Raw genomic sequence first — 17172 nt, 5'->3', positions numbered from 1 at the left:
CGATCTAGCCAGTACTCGCCGTGAGGGTTGCGTGTTGGTTTACCCAAATCGGGTAAGTTGGCCAACTCTTTCTCTCCACTCTTGAGTCGCCACCTCCTCGTCGGCTTTCATGGAGTCAGCGTCTCCAGAATCTAGAATTTTCTCGTTTCTCTGCAGCCTCTGTTGCATCTTCTGTGCTGTCTTTCCATCACTTCACCCGTGCGTTCTCCAAATGCCAGCAGGGCTGGTGACGGCTGGCTCATGTCTTGGAGGAGCGTGACCAGAGTCGTGCTGAAGCCTGGAGTGCTGCTGTCAGGGCAGGTCTCTGGTCCTCAAAGCCTCCTCTGCTCCCGTGCCTGTGACCTGGCAGAGGCTGATCCCCCCGTGCTCACATCCATGGGACCTGGTGGCTAAAAAAAAAAAAAAAAAAAAAAAAAGAAGAAAGAAAAAGAAACCCAGATGGCAAAGCCATGCCCAGCTGCATGTCGCTCAGCTGTGCGGAAGGTTTTGTGTCTGACGCCGCTCTCTGATTCTGCCCCTCTTGGCTGGGCTCACCGCTGGTGGTTCCAGGGATCCTGGGCATCCCCCTTTGCTTTGTCCCTTCTGTAATACACTCTGAAAAACATTGAGGTCTTTCTGCTGTGCCCATGACTATGGCCCATGGCTACCTAGTTATTAAATGTCCCTCTCTATGCATTTTTCCCTCACTCTTCTTTCTGCTTTGCTTCCTATCTTTTTGTTCCTCGTCCCTGGGGCTTCTTCTTGCTGTAGGAGGCCATCTCCCCGTCTCTCCTTGGCCACTCTTTGGTGTTCTCCTTTTCTCGCTCTTCCTTTACTTTCCGTAACACCTATTGGAAACAGTTGTGCTTTGGCAAGACCATTTGGTGAGCTCTGGCTCCTGGTTGTCCGGGGTCCCAGAGAAGCGATCTCACGTTAGAGCAGAATTCACCTGTGGTTCCCAACCCTGCTGGCGGTGGTGGCGTTGGCTCTTGCGCTGCTTTGGTAACGATCCGGGAGAGCTGCGTGATAAAGACAAATGGCAGAAAGAAATCAGAGTCTGAATAGAAAATCTCCGGGTCTATTTATGTTATTGTTGCTTTTTTAGAGTGTGTATTACTGCACAGGGATGACATAATGTTGTAATTTTTTTTCTCTAATTTAGCTGACCCCTTTTTAACTTTGGGCGTTCACGAGATGCAGTATTCAGCAGTCCCATCTGGAAGACATTTTAACTGAACAGGATCTGCGGACTTAGAGGATCATATAGGGTGGGATAAGGAAAAAAAAGCCAGGCAGCTAATGTTTAGGGTATGCTGAGCGTAGGGCAGCTCTTTGTGCGAGCAGTGATTCCTGGTGGGAGTGGAACAACCAGTGCGCGGCAAGTAGGTGGTTTGGTCCAGATTGAAGCGTTTCACCTCAAAACGAGCTGTGGTTTGTAAATGCTGGCACTTTGTAGTGGCTTTTGAGTCGACGTCAGTCTTCGCGAGTTCCTGCTTGATGGCATTTGTGCAAACGAGAGGAAAACCAGGGCCCGGCGGGGCAGCGGACTGCTCGGCCGGTGCCTGCGCCGGAGCGGGAGGGAAGCCAGACGTTTTTGCGTATGCCGGGCCGGTCCCGCGCAAAATTCGTACTGGCAGGAGCCCGGTGGAGGGAGCGCACCCCTGCCAACATCCCCGGTGCAAAAACCTTCACCGAGAGGCGTTTCGGCCCGTGGGGCTGCAGTCAACGAGTCTCGCTCGCGTTTTTTAATAAACGCGAGCAGCAGGAGAGGAGATAATCGCGGGACTGAACCTGCCGCAAAACCCGCAGCCCGGAGCCGGGGTTTTCGGCGCGAGACGGTGCGTGCCGGAGAACCGGCGCCGATTAACGGAGGCGGTACGAGAGGCGACGCGAAGGCGACGGAGGGATGCGTGCGAGCGCCCGGCCTCGCACCTGCGCCCGCTTTCCGCGGCGCTAGCCAACCTCTGTCGTTAACCCCGGAGAGCCCCCGGCCCCCCCCGCGGGCCCCGGCCGCGGCGGCGGGGGCGGCGTGCCATACAGGTGGTTACCCTGGCTGCGTACACTTGTTTTTCACGGCGCACCGTGCACTTAACGGCTCAGCGGGACCTGCAATTTCATACCTCTCGCGGGGCCGGGGGGGGCGGTTCGCATGTGCTTTTCTGCGTTGGGGCTCATATGGTCTCAATTACCATTTGATGGCAACGCCAGGCCCGAGGCCTTTCGCGTGTTTGTCCTGTGAGAAAGATCTGGAAGAGCCGACATCTGGTTTTGATTGCCGCGATTGCAGGTTGATAGAATAAACGCAGGGTGAGGTGGGTGGGTTTTCCTTCCGGCCCCTTCCAGGCCGGGCTGGTAATGTGCTTCACTGGCGGGGCTGCGCTTTTCATCAGCGCCCGCCGCCCCCGCGCCCCGCTCCTCTTCCTCTCCCCCCGCTCACCCGCAGCAACATGTGGCCGAAATTAGGGACCTGCGGCTTGAAAAGTGCCCTTCTGCTGGAAACCTGGAACAGGTCAGCCCGCGGAAAGGGGGGTCTGCTCCTCGCGCATATTAAAGTACAGATTTTTTTGTTGGTGGTGGTTTTTAACGAAAAGCTGGGGAAATTCAGCCCTAGCCTGGCAGAGCAGTCGCTGGTCTGATGGCAGAGCTGGGAGGAGTGAGAACAGCAGCAGAGTGTGTCCCTCAAGTGGTCGTAAAGGAAGGAGTAGCGACTTTTTTGAAATTTTTTTTAATATTTAATTTTTTCAGTGTTGCTGGTGAGCATGTCCCTCTGCGTGCTCTGGCTGGGGACCGTGCTGCTACACCAGCTCTTCCCCTGCTGCTGCCCGGGGCAGTGCCGTCCTCGGGTCTCGCGTTCAGCCCCGGGCGGCCGGCGAGTTCCCGGGCTGCAGAGGCACCGAGCAGCCTTGCTTGGGAGCAGCCCCGGTCGTAGGAGTGTGGAACAGGTTGCGACCAAGAAATTTGTAATACCTGAGAGCGCAAATGGCAGCGGTCGGTCCTCGGCTCGCGTGTGTTCGGTCCGGTTAGCGGAAGCCAACCGGTACCACCAAGGCGGCGGTGGGTGGGACGAGGCGGCACGGCATGGCCGGTGCAGCAGGCTCGGAGAGACTCTGGCAACGAGCGCTTGCTGCTTGGTCAGGTACTCGCTTAAAAGAGTTTTTCCCTCTATGTGAAGCTGACATCTGCTAATGCAGAGGAGCTTGTTCCAGCGAGCAGGTTTATTCCTCCTGACAGTTCTGATAGCCAGTACGCTTTGCCATTTGGTAATGCACTTATAATTTAATAAATGTTCTCTTTGAGATCTTAATTTTAAAGGAGTTTCACCATGTATTTTGAAGTCTCTGGACTGCTGATTGATGGGTTTATTCTCTTCGCAAATGTTTCCTTATATCAGGTACCTATTCAAGTGGATTGCTCCATATACAGAAATAATCACAGTTGTGTTTTACAGCTTGTGCTTTACATCGGTGCCATGCGTGCCAGGTGATAGATTCTTCCTAATTTCACATTGCGTGTGAAGGCCGGGATGGGGCTGCCCAAGCCCCATTGCGCCGACGCAGCCATTGCACCGGAGGGATGCCCTCCCTGCCTCATTCAGAGCATCTCACGAGCAGGAAAATGGAGACGCGTTTCAATTTGAGGGGAAATCTGAAATCTTCTGGCAACGGTATAGCCAGTGCCTGAGAGCAGAAGAGAGGTGGAGGTAGATGAGGAGAAGAGCCAAGACGGAAGGGGAAAAGACAACCTCTCGCATCTCCTTGCTCGGGCTGGGTTTCCAAACACCCGCAGCCAGCTGCCCCCCGCCAGCCTGACGGAGAGACCGCGGTGGGACGGCCTGCCCCGCGGTGCCTCGATGCCGGAGGCATCTCCCGGTACTTGGGAAGCGCGCACATCCCCATCGGTGATGTCTGCGAGGGGCGGCCGCATCCCTGACCCGCGGAGATGGGGTTTCTCACCCCCAGCCCTTGCCAGCGCCAACCAGCACACCTCCAGTTCACTCGACAGCTAGTATTATGACTTATTAATAGGTGTTTTCGAGGCCGTTTATCCTTTATTTGGTGGACTCTGGATCCCCGAGGCTTGAGCACGGCGCCGTGGGCGGAGAGCAAGCGCGTGGTCCATCCAGCCCGCGAGCAGCCAGGGATGCTCGGCTCGGCTTGGCCGGAGGCGTTGGGGCAGCGCCGGCTGCATCGGCAGCTCTGCTAACCGAGTCTCTTGAATACTGAAAAATGAAAGACATTGGAAACACGTTCCCAGGACAGCGAGCTTTCCAGAAGAATTGAAGAAGAAAAGGTGTTTGGAACTTGCAGGCAGGCTCCCAAAAATGGCAACAATGTGATAATTTTTTCATCATGTCATATTACAGAATGGCGTGTTTTTCCCAGATCATTATTCATCATCTTTTCAAACCTCCCAGCATGAGTCAGAGTGATTTTCTAAATTCAGGCTCTCTTTTAAGAATATTAACATCTTTAAATCTATAATATATTTTCTGTCAAATCAGAAAGTCACTTGTACACATCTGCGGTTTACTCTCTTTTGCCTTTTTGGAGACAGCATATTACCCTTTTTACCAGTGCCATAAATTTAACCTGGTTTACTTTAACTATTCTGGATCAAGTTATTGGGTTGTTTTCTTTACCAACACTTACTCGTGATAATTGATGTCTCTGTTTAAATGGGGTTATCGGCGCAATTCCATCTTTGTAAAATTATCTGGCAGACATTTTTGGACAGATTACCAACGTGATTAAATAATACACTGCTTGCTATTTTAAACATTGCTTTGTGGAAGAATGACAAAAAGACAGGGGCCAGTCAGAATATTGTTCATCCAGTTAATCATCTCCTACGCTCTCTTTATTGCCTGTTGAAAGTACTGCAGTCCCGATGATACAGAGGGCAACAAATCTGGAGACTTCTGCACATTTTAACATGAGAGGAATTTCCATGTGTGCTCTTAGCTAATGTCGTGATAACATGAGAATCCCACTGTGATAAAAATTTGAAAATAATGAATATTTATGTTGAAAGAGTGACACTTCTTCAGGAAATACACAATTTTTTAAAAAAGCTACCTTATAGCTCCTCAAATTCTTCCTGTGACTGAGCCTGTCACAGCAAAACGAGTTAATTTGCTTCAGCCCAGTGGCTTTCACTGTGTGAAAATTCAGCTGTAAAACCAACAGAAGAATAAATCAAGTCTCTGTCTTTAGCGAGGAAGAGTTACACCCAGTTACATGACACTTTGTAAGCTGGCATTTATTTTGGCTATTTTTCCCGTCATTTCACGACCGCCAGCCTCCGTCCGCCCTCCCCTGCTCCTCCTGACGCTTTCCTTCCCTTCCCGACCTCCAAGCTGACCTGCGCGCCCAGAACGTGCCAAAGCCTTCGTTCAGCGTCTTCATACAACTGCTAAGAACAGTAAAGCAAACTCCCCGAAGGCGTTTGACCCAGGCTGAATTGCCGCCTTGTCCTGGCGCGTCTCCTGTTGCTACCGGGGCGGGCGAATTGCGGCTGCGGGCAGGCGAGACCCGACGGCAGCGCCCTGCCGCTGCATGGGCATCCCCAGCCAGCGCCACGGCTTCGGCCGCCGCCACGGTTTTCTGTAAATTCCTTCGAGTGCTGGCTCTGCCTATTTGGGTTATTTCTGAAGCGTGTTCCTACCGAGCCCCATCGGCGCGGCGGGCAGCGCTGGCGCGGGGGCGGTTGCAGCTCAGGCACCCGCCTTGGGAGACTCTGACCCCGCAGCTTTACGGTTCAGTTTGACAACAAGCAACGAAGCGAGGCAAACTCATAAATTGGGGAATAAGTCAGCAAGAGGCGTAAAATACATACTCGTTTTCTTTACAGTGCGTACGGGGAGCCGTTAGACCTTTATAACTCATGGGCTGCAGGTACTGCAGAAAGCTGAGGTGCAAAGCCAAATTTCCGTCGGCGGGAGGGGGCCCTTTCCGGGCCTAATTTTTGTTGAGCTGGAGTCACGTCTGAAAGCAGTTAGGCTGGATGGCCACAGGAATATAGGAAAAAACAGGCGTTCAGGTTGAGACCGACGTATATCGTCGTGAGCAAGAGGGCTGGGCTGCGCGGGGAGAGGTGGGCGAGAAGGGACCGTCCCTGTGGTGGGGCAGGGAGGGAGAGGTACCGGTCGCTCCTAAAATAGCAGGAGTGATCAGAGGGGACACAGGAGGGGTTTTCTTCATAACTTCCCAGGCCAGGGCCCATCTCTTTTTTTCCCAGGTAGGCGCTCTTCCCGTGCGGTAGGCGGGATGCGCTGGAAGCCTTGCCTCACTGATGAGGTCACCCACTAGGTGTTCACCTGTCCCTTGGGAAACCTCCCCGGCAGCCAGGGCGCTTGGTGGGATACCTGTCAAATGAGCGCGAGGGAAGAGAACTGTAACGGCGTCTGACCTTTTCGCTGTACGAGTTACAAACACCTAGTTTTGACTGGTTTTCCTCAGAAATGCACACCCAACTTTTATGCAAGCCTGGTGACCTCGAGCGCAACAAGTAGGGGACAACAGGGATCTACTTAGGCAAGAGCAAGACGTGGTCACCTCTGAGTAGAGGGGCGATTGCTCTCACAAGTCGGTGGCACGGGCATCCCGTATCCAGCCAGGGCGGGGATGGGTGGGGCTGGGGGGGCGGGGCAGGGTGGGGCTGGGTGGGGTGGGCACCGCCCTTCCCAGGAGACCCTCCCCGCTCTGTGGGTGCAGCCCAGGGAGAAAACCCCATGCCAGGCAGTGGCATGCACCAAGGGAAAGGCCCCGAGCTGTTAAATATATTGTGATATAGCAGAATAGAGAAATTCCTGTACGTTAAATACCGTGGCACAGTGAAGCTGTTCTTCAAAGGCACCCGTTACACCCCTGCAAGACGTGTCAGAGCAGTGCAGCTGCTCTGCGATCAGCATGCACGCTGCTTTGTTTGAAAGTGCAAGAAGTGCCCGACGCATGTTTTATTAAAGCACCGGCATAGCCAGCACGCTGCCTTTGATGTCCTTGCCGCTTTCCAACCTCTGTGCTCGCTTCCTCTCTGGGCACTGGGTATATTCAAGCACCTTTTTTTTTTTTTTTCCCTACCTGTCCATCTTTAATCTTTCAGCATTAAATCTGACATTCAGGTATCTCTTCTGAAAACCTCTGCAGTTTCTGTAGGGTTGTTCTCTGGTAACTGCAGAACTTGTATGAAGCATTTTTGAAGCCGGTGCAGGAGCAGCAGTGGGAGAGGGCAGGGTTGGGAAGGGGTGTTTGGGGAGGCATCCCCTTACCCTCCCGCTGACCAGAGAGCAGAGATTTGAGCTGACTGATGCCTCCCACGGCTCTCCTTCATCCCATCTCTCAGGATTTTCAAAAAGCCTCTTGCCTGTGTTCCTGACCTCCCCTCCCTTAGCTGAATCACAGCACTCGTCTTTGCAAGAGCTGAGGTCAAGAGGAACTTCCCCCCCGGCCCCAGGTTGAAACCATCACTATCGTCCCACGCCAGCTTGCTTTCTGCATCACTCGGCATCCTAAAGGAAGAGCCGATCTGAAAACAGCCGTGCTGAAGGTGCTGATATTAGAGGTGACACTTGGGGCTGTCACAGCTCGCAGCTGGTGCCTGCCCCGACCGATGGCTGCGGGGACCGATCCTGGGGTGGCGGGACGCCCCAGTCCCTCGCCATCATGGCAGAGCCTGGGATGGCGGTGTCCGGCGATTCCGGCTCCGGAATCGCAGCCCTGCTCCGGAATCGCAGCCCTGCTCCAGAATCACGGCACGGCACAGCATGCCCAAGAGCTGGCTGCTCCTGCCTGGCCCAGGCCAGCCCTGCCCGCCCCCGTGCAGGCAGGCAGCGGGGTTTGGCTAGTACTTGTTGTGTATTTGTACCTTTAATGCAGTTAAATGCTGACACACGAGTAGGCAGTCGACTCCCGTGATGCCGGTATCACGGCGGTTGGCAGTGGCTGCGTCCCACCCGGAGTCTCCCGCTCAGCGGCACTGGCCGTTGGCTTCGCCGCGGGTTGGTTTGGCCGGTTGGGCACAGAGCCGCGTTGCCTCGTGTTTTACCCATCCAAACAGTCTTCAGGCTTTCCTGGGGCTCGCTCCCGGCTGCTGCCGCCCCACGGGCGGTGGGACACGTCTCCTTCTCCCGAGCGCCCAATGCCGAGCACCCCGAGCCCGCGTCGATCTCGAATGGGGCGTAAGGCACCGTATCGTAAAAAAGACTTTTGCTTCGGTTTTTAACGTCGGGCTTGTCCCAGGCGCTGAGCTGCTGTGGGTGACATTGGGGCTCACGAAGCCAGGGGAGCTGCTCTGCCGCCCGGGGATGCGATGCCGGGCTGCCCGGTCCCGTCCCACGGTCCCGCTCCTTGCTGGGGCTCTGGGAGCCCGTTACTCTGCATCCCGCAGCCCCTCGGCCTTTTGCTCCCTGTTTTTTGGGTTTGGGTGGGTTTTTGTTTTTTTTTAACGAGAGAAGCCCTTTGCTCCCCCTGCCCTGGCTGGGCGATGCTGGCGGAGCAGGGCCGGGCGCTCTTCCCAGCCCCGCCGGCGGCCGTGCTTTGCTGGTGGATTTCTCTTCCCTTTCGCTGTGACCTGCGAATGTCGGAGCAGGCGCTCTGCCAATTTTGTGATCTGCTGCCTGCTTCAAAATGGAGGCAGGAAGGTATCCATTTTCATCAAGGAGATGACAGTGCTTCAGTCTTCCTGACCATCTGGAGAGAGGCACCTCCAGCGCAGAAACAAAGCGCGGAGGAATTGAGGGAGCATATACGCAGAGAGAATAAATTGCGCTCTAAATAATAAATTACGCTTATCAGCCCTGACTGGTTTTGGGGGATTTTTTTGCTTTTATTTTGTTTTTAAATGCTGTCCTGGTTGAACTAAACTAAAGCAAGAAATACAGCAGATATTTTCTAAAAGGCAAGTTGCAGAAGGCTCTGGTGTATTAGTAAGCAAATATAAGTAAATGAGTGTTTTGGCACACGTACTAAGTTTATTGCATAGACAAATACAATAAGTCTTAAGAAAGGAGGAGTTTTTCCCCTGATGTGTACACATGCTGTGTTGGTGGTCTTGTGTAGATCCAGGTTTTTAATAGTCCTTTAAAGCTTCTCTGGAAAGAGCTCAATCCATGGGAATTTAATATCCCAAGATATGTTTGTAATTTTCAGTGTTCTTGATAATGCTGTTTTTCTAAATTTCTTTTTTTTTTTTTTAGTTTGGGAGATAGTTTTTTACTTCCTTGCAGTGCTTTCAGTTTTGTTCTTAAGTGGGTAAAGTCTGTACGCCTTCATATGAGAAAATCAGCATTGTTTCAAGTTCTTGTTTATTTTAAGCTCCGTAATGCTCTAGGAAGAACATATGTACATCTGTTTGTTCATTTTATTTACAGAAATACATAGTTTGACAAATACCTTGCAAATATCCTTGTTTAAAGCTGGAAAATGTCAGGCTGGAGTTTCTTTTGAAGCTTAAAATTTATTTTCCAGTCACACATATACTGAGGGTTTTGTGTTCTGAGAGAAGAATTATGTGGTGTTGTGAACGGATTTATACTGAGCAAGGTAAAAACTCAATATTTCTTTCCTGCTTCCTGCTAAAGGCATACTAAATTAGTCTTTTTTCCTTAGGTTTATGCCCCGTCAGCAAGCACTGCCGACTACAATAGGGATTCACCAGGTTATCCATCCTCAAAACCAGCAGCCAGCACTTTTCCTAGCTCCTTCTTCATGCAAGGTAAGACATCGCTTTTGAAAGGAAATCTATTTTGCATACATTTTCTGTGTTTGTATTTTAGTTTATATGTAGTCGAGACATGCCGGAATATCATCTTGTGGTCTGTAACATTACCATTAAAATGAAGACCTGTACGTCTTCGTTTGACCATTATGCCTCTGAACATCTTGTTTTGATCCTGCAGTGAAGCAGCATAATGAATAACTTGCCAGCCTCTTATCATCTGAGGTTCTTGAAGCATTTTTTTCCAGCGTGTGTGTGTGCACATATATTATGCATATACTGAAGGCACACACATTTGTGCTTGTATTTGGTGCATTGTTGTTTTATGTTAATGAGAAAGGTTTTGTCTTACGTAAAGTATACAGTGCTACAAGTATGTCTATGTGTGTGCATATGGAATTAGAGCAACCTTTTTAAAATGAAGCTGTTTCATTTGAGGGTGGGTTAATAGTTTTCATGTATTCACTGCTACCATGTTGTGTTTCTTGCGATGATTATGTGCAAGTACAGTTAAATCTGGTGTAACTTAGTAAATGAAATTCCTAGAGTTTGGAAAGATCTGCATACAGTTAGGATACCCATCTTTTGCCACATTTAGGGCAAAATGATTAGCTTTTAAACACTTTTACATATACTCTGCTTTAGGCTAAGTAAAGGGTAAGTAAATCTGTTTAATTCAGCAGGACTGCTAGGCTAAAGTATTTGCAGGGCAAGGGACTGGAGTTTATCCTATATACATATGTATACACACTTTCCAATTCGCACCCTTAGAAAAAAACCAAAACAACCCACTTTCGTGTCCCCACCACTTGAAGGTCACGGGCGCTGCTCAGCGTCCCTGGGGATGGCTCAGCTCCCTGTCTCAGGGTGACCGGGCTATCACCTGCGGAGCTCCGCCACATCTCCGGCTCTTCATTCGAGGATGCTCGTGTCTGGGTTTCCATCAGGCAGCTGCCGCGGGAGGACGAGCTGCCCGCCCGCAAAGGAGCAGGACCGGCAGGGATGCGGGCAGGAAGGACCAGCGGACCCTCCTGCCCCGGGTCCGGGGCTCGAGCGCTGCCAGGAGGGGTTCTGCTGGTCCCCCACCCGCTCTGGTGGGTCCTCGTGGGAGGGAAGAGGACGTCGTTCAAAGCACTGACCCCGCTGGTCACCTCCTGTGGGGGGGGATCTGCATCTGGACCATTTCCTGAGCGGTGGGAAGTATGGGCCAGGACTGAAGAGCAAATGGTGCTCTTGGCTTAAAACACGAGTAAATACCCCGCCCCAAGAGCAACCTGCTATGAAACTCCTCTGGAGTTACAAAGCTGGGGATTAATAGGGTTCTAATGATATCAAATATTTACCCTTTGTAGTGCTTAGCCATTCTGTGGTTTTAAATGTTATCTTCTCGCAGATTCGTATTGAAGACATAAATCTGAGTTAAATGACTGTTCAAACAGCCATGGGAAGGTGATGCTAGAAATGTTGCTGCTGCCAGGGTGTTTGAAGTGTATAAATAAGGCAGGGCTGTAGGTGAGACATAATAATTTTTTATTAGACCAACTCCTGTAGTTTGAAAAAGCCGACAACTTTTCCAGCCTACATGCCCGTCCTTCAGGTCTGCCGATCATTATGGAAAAGTTACCTTTTTATTTTTTCCTTTTTTTTTGTTAGCACATTGGCATTCTTCCAGTAGAAAATACATTTCACTGCATTATTATGATTCTATTTCAGCATGTCTAGTTAAATGCGAAATATGCAACCAACTGTTTTACTCGATAAAATTTGGGGAGCCCTTTTTATACTCTTCAGTGTGCAGTGTGCCTCAGCAGTGAACTAGCCTGAAGGATGAACGCTGTGCTTAGGAGGTGCAGAGACACAAGCTGTGAAATCCCTAAAAGGAGAAACCATACAAGTGGCGCTACTCTCTTTTTAAACAAACAAACAAACAAACAAAAAGCAACAACGAAATGGCTCCAAAAACTTTCTGGATGTGGAAAGTCAAAGTTCAGGAATTATCCGATCATTACCAAGTTGAGGCTTCTCCAAAGCTCGTTAGCCCATCCTCATTCTGTAGGCTTCAGTGTATTTCATTTCAATGTTCAGGCTTTTGTCTCTGATGAAATTTGTTATAACAGAGTTCAGGTACTTGAGTTTATGATACCAGAGCAGGAATAAAGCAGCAGGAAACTTTCAAGCCTAAATGACGTGGCCGTAACGAAGCATTGCAGGATGACACGAGCATTCACCACTGCTCAGCTCAGCTTCATTTTTATTAAAGCACATGGCTTTCTGCTGGAGCGGCGTAGCCCTGTAGCCCCGTTAGGGTCGTTAGGATGGAGTTTGCAGAGGCGCAAAGCCGCCGGTTCTGCGGGGTCCGGCGCCGGCGGCCAGCGGTGTTTCCCTCCTGTCTTACAGATGGCCATCACAGCAGCGACCCGTGGAGCTCCTCCAGCGGGATGAACCAGCCTGGGTACGGGGGCATGCTGGGCAACTCTTCTCACATCCCCCAGTCCAGCAGCTACTGCAGCCTGCACCCGCACGACCGCTTGGTAAGGCACGGACGTGGGGTGGGTGGGTGGGCGGCGGAGGGGGGCACGTCGCCCCGACCCGCTCACGGCGTGGGCACGTCTGCCAGCTGCGCCGCCGCAACGTTCTCCGCGCACCCGTGGGTGTTGCCCGCTCCGCAGACCCGAGTTTGAGAAAGCTGGGGCGGCTTTGCCTTCAAGATTTTATTCGGGCTCTGCTGAGGGAAGGAAACTTCTAAGCCGAAGGGTAGCGCAGGCTGGGAAGCCCCCGGGAGTGGGGGCGGCTGCCGCTGCCTGTGGAGGGACGGTGAGGAGGTCCTGCCACGGCTTCGCCCGGGGTGCAGTACCTGTTTCCACTGAAGACCACCACCTCTGGACAGAACCTCTCCTAGTGCCACTGGGAACTGAAAAGAGGAGGAAAAAAATTGTCGCGCAGAGCTTTCCTTCAGCCGACGTTGCGAGAAGAGGGTCGAGCCCGTGTTCGTACCCTCCGCTCGTGTTGTGGCCGCCCGCCTGCCGATGAGCTGCACACGCCTGTGCTTTTTGGTGTTTATAATTTATGGCAGTCAGTGTCCTTTGCTGGTCTGAGTTTATAGATAACTATCTAGCATCAATTTTCTGCTTTAAAAAAGGGAGGTTTTTTTTATTTTCTCTGGTACATTCTGATCCCTAGCAGGAGGAAGTCGCTGGGACCAATTCCATCTATTGTATTGGAACAGAATAAAATTGGGATTAAATCTGATCCGACTACAGCTTAGGGGATATTCTCCTAATATCATGGCTGAATTGATTATGTAGAAATAACACTGGGTTCCATCAGTTCAGTTTTTTGTTATGTTTTCGTTTTAAGTAAGATGTAGAAGAATGAACAGACAGCTAAAGTGAAGTAATTTTTCTCAAAATTTGTGAAACATTACAAGTACTGTTCTTGTATTCTGTGCCTATACTTTTCATGCCTGAAGGCCATTAAAAAGGAAGAGTAATGAGGAGTACTGGTTTTAAGGGAGGAAAGAGTCCATTGCTGTAAGGTCTTGCAGAACCATCTTTTGGGGAATAAGAAGAATTAAACTCACTCTTGCAAACTGAAAATTAATTTGCAAAACAAATCTTTAAAGTCTCACATTTAACGAGGTTAGCACACTGCTATGTAAAATTAATAGGAAGTCAAAAGCAAAAGAAATTGCCTCAAAAACTGCTTAATCATGTCCTTATAAAAGGCATAATTAAGGCACTAAGCAAACTTAACGTTGCTCTGAAGTGACAAGCGTATATAATAAAAATTGAACATAACTTTTAAAACCCAATTTAATCTAATTTGTTATCTACACTGGTGCTCATTCATCAGAATTAGGTGGCTTTTCATGGTATCAGCTCAGGGTAGAGGTAAGAGTAGAGTGCCTTCATGGGGCAAGTCTGCAAACATTTTTGCATTTAAGTTTACCTCGATTCTGAATTTCTTGGTTTTGTAACATGTAGGGTTTTTTATGAAGAGCTGAAATATTTCTGCGATGTAAAATGGGGAGGGATGCTCCACCTAAACTCCCCAAAATGTTTTTTCAATGCAGGTATTACTATATTTATTCTAAATTTCAGAGATAGTGAGGACCACTGATACCAGTCCAAATTGTAGGTGCTCAATGCCAGCAATGCTCATATTAATCATTTATTATGTATGTCTGGACTGGCAGAGCCTTCTATGTTTTAGGTAACACTGGGACAGAAGGGAGGCAGCGATACTTTAAATACTCTCCGCATAATTTCTGCTGGAGCATCAATGAGAGGTCAGCAGTTTGTGGTCAGCTGGAGCGTCCACAAGTGGTCAGCTGGTCGGGGAAAGTTTGAGTGATTTCAGTTCAGTTCCCTGCAAATGTCCTTAACTTCTCAGTGACCTGTAGAGAAAATGCATATAGCAAAAGAAAGAAAAGCTGTTGTTTATTATTTTTACTTTCTCAGGCTTATCAGTGATTTTCTAAATAGATGCATTGAATAGTTCTCCGCTAAGCTGTGTTCAGATCCCATGTTTTTTCTAAAATGTTTGGCAGTAGTGGTTTGATGTCTCCCCCTGAGAAATGAGAAAATCCCAAACCAGCACTTCAATACGTGTCATGGAACAGCCGTTTAGCAGGGGAGATGGAGTCACTCGTGTTCAGACTGTTGACCTAAGCAATCGTTGTTTGCTCTTTTCTCCATCACGTGAGAAATTCTGTTCAGCTGTGTCATTTCAGCCAGTTGGGTTTGGGGCTGAAGTCCTGGAGTGGTTTATAATGAGTCAATGCCTCAAAACATTATTCAGACCTCCGTCAGAGTTGATGGTCGTTTTTCCATGGATAAGAAAAATAGGTTTGGGCTATGTTGTTTACATTCTTTGAGATAACTTCACAGTATTCGGTTACTTGGCACTTAATTACAAGAAATCCTGTAAAAGTAATTAAATAGTACAAATGAAGGGAAGGATGTTTTCAGCCAGCTTACTCTGAACCACCTAGGGAAGCAGAGGGCACAGAGATGATCTTGCTCTAGCACTTGAGTGCCTTGATCCTGGGCCAGGTACTGCCACGTGTCTCCAGCTGCCCGTGTTTCTAAGGAGGCTTTGTATCAGAGTCTCCAAAACCTGGAGGTCTTCTGCAGGACCTCTTCTCTGCTGGGGGCAATGCTGTGATAGAGATAAAAGCTGGGCATGTTCTAGGACCTGTCTGCACACAGTGTCTTACATCAACTAAGAAAAGACTATTCAACAGTGACAAATGGCACTAATGTAAGCCAGGTTTATAGGAATGCAAATTCAGCAAAACATTTGACCGCAGCAGTGTTGGGTCACAGTAATGAAGGTTTGTGTTGATCCAGCCATGTAGCTGCCAAAGTCACAGAATCATAGAATCGAGTCACAGAATCGTAGAATCAAGTCTTCTGTGTGCTGCCCAGACGCTTGGCCCACGCTTGTTTGGAGAACTCGGTCATTGCATTTTCGATCGTCTGTCGCACAGAGGCACTGCAGTGGGAAGGAAAATTGATCCAGTTGATCACCTGGGGTGCCAGCGTGTTTACTTATGGCACGTTTTGTAATACCAGCCGTGCACGTCTTGTAGTCAGATCTTGTTTTTAATGTCAAAAGCAGTACGGGGTTTCCACCGCTTCCCTCGGAAGGCTTCTCCTCCAGCCAATAGCTGCCCCTGTCAAAAAGGTTTGCTTGATACATCACCTAACTTTTCTAATTTCTTCTCATTACATCTCTATGGTACTATCATCGGTTACGAACTGTCCACTGTGGATATTTATCCATATCAGATAGGTGTATGCTGTGTCTGCTCCAGAACATGTCAAATTAGGGTAGAAAAATACGCTCCCTGCTTAGTCTTAGGGCAGCGTTCTGCTTTTTGCGGTTGGGTGAAGTACAACAGCACTTGGGACTGGGGCAATATGAGCAGCCTGCTGCTTTCCATGTTCTCAACAGTGAAAATATTTCCTTTTTTTATCCTTTTTGCCACAGAGCTACCCATCACACTCCTCAGCAGACATCAACTCCAGTCTTCCTCCGATGTCCACCTTCCACCGCAGTGGCACAAATCATTACAGCGCATCTTCTTGCACACCCCCTGCCAACGGGACGGACAGTATCATGGGTGAGTTGAGGTCGGGTGCTGCGGCTGCCACCCGAGGCTCGCTCTTTCCCTCCTGTCTCCCCTCACATCTGCTTCAGTGCACTGTGCTAGAGCCAAAGAGGCGAAACCAAGGTGGAGGGTTATTTGATGGTGTATCCCAGTGTGCGGAAGGACTAGCTGCTTAGTTCAGTAGGTGCAGAGATAGCAAGAATTTCATGGAAGTACATCGTAGCTGACCTTTGCCTCCTTTGCCTATGCATTTTACTACGACTACTTCTTTTTGTGAAGTAAATATAATTACAGCAAAGGGCTTTGCTTCAAAGTTTGTATGGAAGACATTGCACCAGCTAAGTGCCCGATCCCGCTAGTTTTGAAGTCTGATTTTATTGTCTTAAGTGATTTAATCGCCTGCAGTGCTGTGTGAGGTGATACTTCTGTATCACGACATTCATCCCCTTCAGTTCTTTGCTGGGTTTCCACATGGTGTGGGGAAAGCGGCGATGGCGGCACGTCCCTGTAGGGGAGAGAACCGCCTGTGACGTTGCCGAGAGTGACGCTGTAAATTAAGAGCATACCTCTGCATACTTAAATATTTGGCAAATACCGGTTCATACTTAAATACAGGAAATAAAAAAATATTGCTTTGCCTGTATCTCAAAGAGCAAATAAAGCTAATTAAATAATTGGTAAATAGGGAACACATCGCTGGACACATGTTTCAGATTACACACATGATTCTGTATTGAATGACTGTGAGCAGGACTAATGCAGTAAGAATGGAGGGTGGATTCAAACATTAACACATGGGCATCATATTTTTCAAGGTCTCTGAACAAAGAAGAAACTAAATACAGTCTCTTCTTAATTTGTCACTGTCTGAGAAAAACGTATCTCATTTCAGGATAGCATTTCTGTGCTCAATCTTGCCATTCCATTGAGAGTTCTTCCTTTACAATATATTGCTGCTTCTGTGCGTGTGACATAGGAAAATCACTCTCTCTTTCTCCCTCAAAAGAAGTCTAATAGAGTCCAGTTTAATTCAGCTGTCTTTACACCAGTTATGCAGCAGCCTTACAGATAACGTTTAGGGATGCAAAATCTTGCAGAGGGACGTAAACAGGTAGGAGTACGAATGCAGCCTCCTCTGCCTCTGGGAGCCACCCAGAGAAGTACCTAAGTTTCCCATGTAAAAAATGCATCCAGATTTTCATCTGGATTCATCTCCTGAAAAACCCAGTGTGTGAATCAGAAGAGCAACAATACAAAGATGCAGATTTTTTTTAGCAGCTGTAAATATTCAACAACTAGTACTGCTGGGCTATGTCTGAACTGAGGGCTGCAAAAGTATTTCCTGGGTCTCGATGCAAGCCCTA

General features: G+C 49.2%; 1 protein-coding gene across 23 annotated transcripts in view; it reads left to right on the top strand.

Moving 5' to 3' along the window:
• Nucleotides 1-17172, top strand: part of TCF4 (transcription factor 4) — a 247575-nt gene that overhangs the window by 192616 nt on the left and 37787 nt on the right. For all 23 annotated transcript variants that reach the window (XM_052775821.1, XM_052775820.1, XM_052775819.1 and 20 more), the window contains 3 exons: nucleotides 9585-9690; nucleotides 12091-12224; nucleotides 15688-15820. In XM_052775821.1, coding sequence (XP_052631781.1) covers nucleotides 9585-9690; nucleotides 12091-12224; nucleotides 15688-15820 — 373 coding nt within the window. The remainder of the gene's footprint in view (nucleotides 1-9584; nucleotides 9691-12090; nucleotides 12225-15687; nucleotides 15821-17172) is intronic.

Source organism: Harpia harpyja, chromosome Z (genome assembly GCF_026419915.1).
Source record: "Harpia harpyja isolate bHarHar1 chromosome Z, bHarHar1 primary haplotype, whole genome shotgun sequence".
NCBI lineage: Eukaryota > Metazoa > Chordata > Aves > Accipitriformes > Accipitridae > Harpia > Harpia harpyja.
The sequence above is the reverse complement of the archived record's forward strand: the minus strand, read 5'-3'. Positions and strand labels throughout refer to the sequence as shown.